Raw genomic sequence first — 2,500 nt, forward strand, 5'->3', positions numbered from 1 at the left:
TCTCTCCATCCATCTTAATGTCTCGCTCCGTCTTGCTTTGTCCATCTTTGGTCTTGCACTCGTTTTCTCTCTCACCATGTCACTCCATCTCCCGGTCACCTCAGGGCTGTTTTCTTCTCCTCTCTCTCTCTCTCTCTCCTTCTTCAACCCTCTTTCTGTCCATCTCTCTCTTTCCGTCTCGCTCTGTCCATCTTTACCGCTCCTCTGGTGGTTCCATGGCATGTGGAACCCATCCAGAAGGTTCCGGAGTGTTCCAGAGAAACGTTCCTTTCCTCCGGCTTTGCTGTGGAGAGGCGCCTGACTGAGCTTTACGAGCTGTGGCACGATTCTCCTCCAGACTCTATAAAACACACATCTGCACAAACACACATACACACACACACACACACACACACACACACACACACACACACACACACACATGCAGACACAAACACGCACACCACTCTTAAACACACACACACACTCACACACAAACATGCACACCACACATACATATTATCCAGTCAGACTCACATACATACACATACACTGTACATGTACACACTCATATACAAACACATGTGCAGGAACCCTACTCACGCACACACACACACACACACACACACACACACACACACACACACACACACACACACACACACAGATGTAGCATGCAGCCAGACACTCACACAGAGAGACACTTATGGCCAACAGGACTGAATCTTTGGACAGCTCACTGTGTTTACAGCAAGGCATTTTTGCTTTGATGTGAAAGTAATGGTTTGAACGTCTAGGTAATGATTTAGTGTGCTAGTTCTGATGTTTATGTAAAGATTTATGACTGTGGTTGTAATGTTCGGTAGTGATATATGGAAACCATCAAGTGTTAAATTTTACTCACAGAGAGTTAATGTACCAGGGCAACTCAGTAGGGGTCTGGCATAGAGGGACAGTGTGTGTGTGTGTGTGCGTGTGTGTGTGAGAGAGAGAATTTGAATTGAATGTGTTTTTGTATAGGTGTGTGTGTGTGTGTGTGTGTGAGAGAGAGAGAGAGAGAAAGTATGTATGTGTGTTTGTGTATAGGGGTGTGGGTGTGTGCTCCCTTCAGGCAGACGTGGGTGAAGAGGTCAGACTGCACTCCTCTCTTCTCTCCTGTGACTCACCACAGTCAACACACACTCATAATCACACACACACTACTTCTAACCTCTCTCCTTCTCTTTCCACTCTCTCTCCTCCTGCTATCCTTCTCTCTCTCTACACCTCTCTTCCTTTACACTTCTCTCTCTTCATCTCTCTCCTCTCTATACTTCCCCCTCTCATCCTTCATTGTCCCTCTCTGTCCTCATGTCCCTCTTTCCATCCCTCACTTTAATTTCCTATCCTCCACTCCTCATCTCCCTCCCTCCCCCTCTCCTCTCTCTCTCTCTCCTTGTCTCTCCTCCATATTATTCCTTCTCTCCCCCCTCCTCCCTCTCTTCTTACTGATGAGATCAGCTTTTTCTCCTGCAAATTACTTTTAAAAAAAATAAAAAAAATAATAAAAGCTCTAATTTCGGTTGTAGGTTTCCCTCCTAAAGGCATGACAGTTTGCTTGACTCGATTGAATGGAGACTATCCAAACGTACTTTTGATTAGTAATATTATAATTTTCTCGACACTGTGATTTGATGTTATATCTTAAACTACATGCACTGCTGCCATTCTTTCTCAGGGCTGTCTTGAAAAAGAGATTTGGTCTCTCAATGAGACTACCCTGTTTAAATAGAGGTTATAATAAACGTAATAAACTGTCACTCTTTTCCCTTTTCTCTCCCTCTTCCTCTCCTTTTTATCTCTCCTCCCTTTTCTCTCCCTCCATCCTTCTCTCTCCCCCTGCTCTCTTCCCTTCTCTCTCCCTTCTCCCCTCTTCTCTCTCTATCTCTCTCTCCCCCTTCTCTCCCCCTTCTCTACCCCCCTCTCTCTCTCACTCTCTCTCCCCCCTCTCTCTTCCCCCTCTTCCCTTCTCTCTCTCTCTCTATCTCTCTCTCTCTCTCTCTCTCTCTCTCTCTCTCTCTGGTCTCCCCCCACACAGAGAAGCAGCTGACAGCGGGGAATTGTCTGGGTGTGCTGGCCATGGCAGAGGCCATGTGCTGTACGGAGCTGCACAGCATGGCCAAGGCCTTCGCCCTGCAGAACTTCCCCGAGGTGGCCGGCCAGGACGAGATCCTCAGCGTGTCCCCTGACGACCTGGTCAGCTACCTGTCCAACGACAGCCTCAACACCAAGGCCGAGGAGCTCGTCTACGAGACCGTCATCAAGTGGATCAAAAGAGACCCTGCCACTAGGGTACAGGTGAGATTGGGTGTGTGGGTGTGTGTGTCAGGGGGAGGGGGGGGGGAGGTCGAGGAGTTTGTTTTTGAGACCGTCCTCATCAAGTGGATCAAAATGTTCCCTGTTTCAAGGGAACAGATGAGCTGCTAGATGTGTGTGTGCGTGTGTGCGTCAGTGTGTGTGAGCGTGTGTGCGTGTGTGCGTG

General features: G+C 48.1%; 1 protein-coding gene across 1 annotated transcript in view; it reads left to right on the plus strand.

Annotated features, from left to right (window-relative positions):
- Nucleotides 1–2,500, plus strand: part of klhl29 (kelch like family member 29) — a 243,334-nt gene that overhangs the window by 171,508 nt on the left and 69,326 nt on the right. Inside the window, exon 7 of the mRNA XM_076272852.1 lies at nt 2,057–2,316. Coding sequence (XP_076128967.1) covers nt 2,057–2,316 — 260 coding nt within the window. The remainder of the gene's footprint in view (nt 1–2,056; nt 2,317–2,500) is intronic.

This window comes from Alosa pseudoharengus, unplaced genomic scaffold, assembly GCF_046254945.1.
Source record: "Alosa pseudoharengus isolate Yale_2024_CS ecotype anadromous, Long Island Sound unplaced genomic scaffold, YU_APseudo_1.1 YU_APseudo_1.1_scf_7, whole genome shotgun sequence".
In the NCBI taxonomy this organism is placed as follows: Eukaryota; Metazoa; Chordata; class Actinopteri; order Clupeiformes; family Clupeidae; genus Alosa; species Alosa pseudoharengus.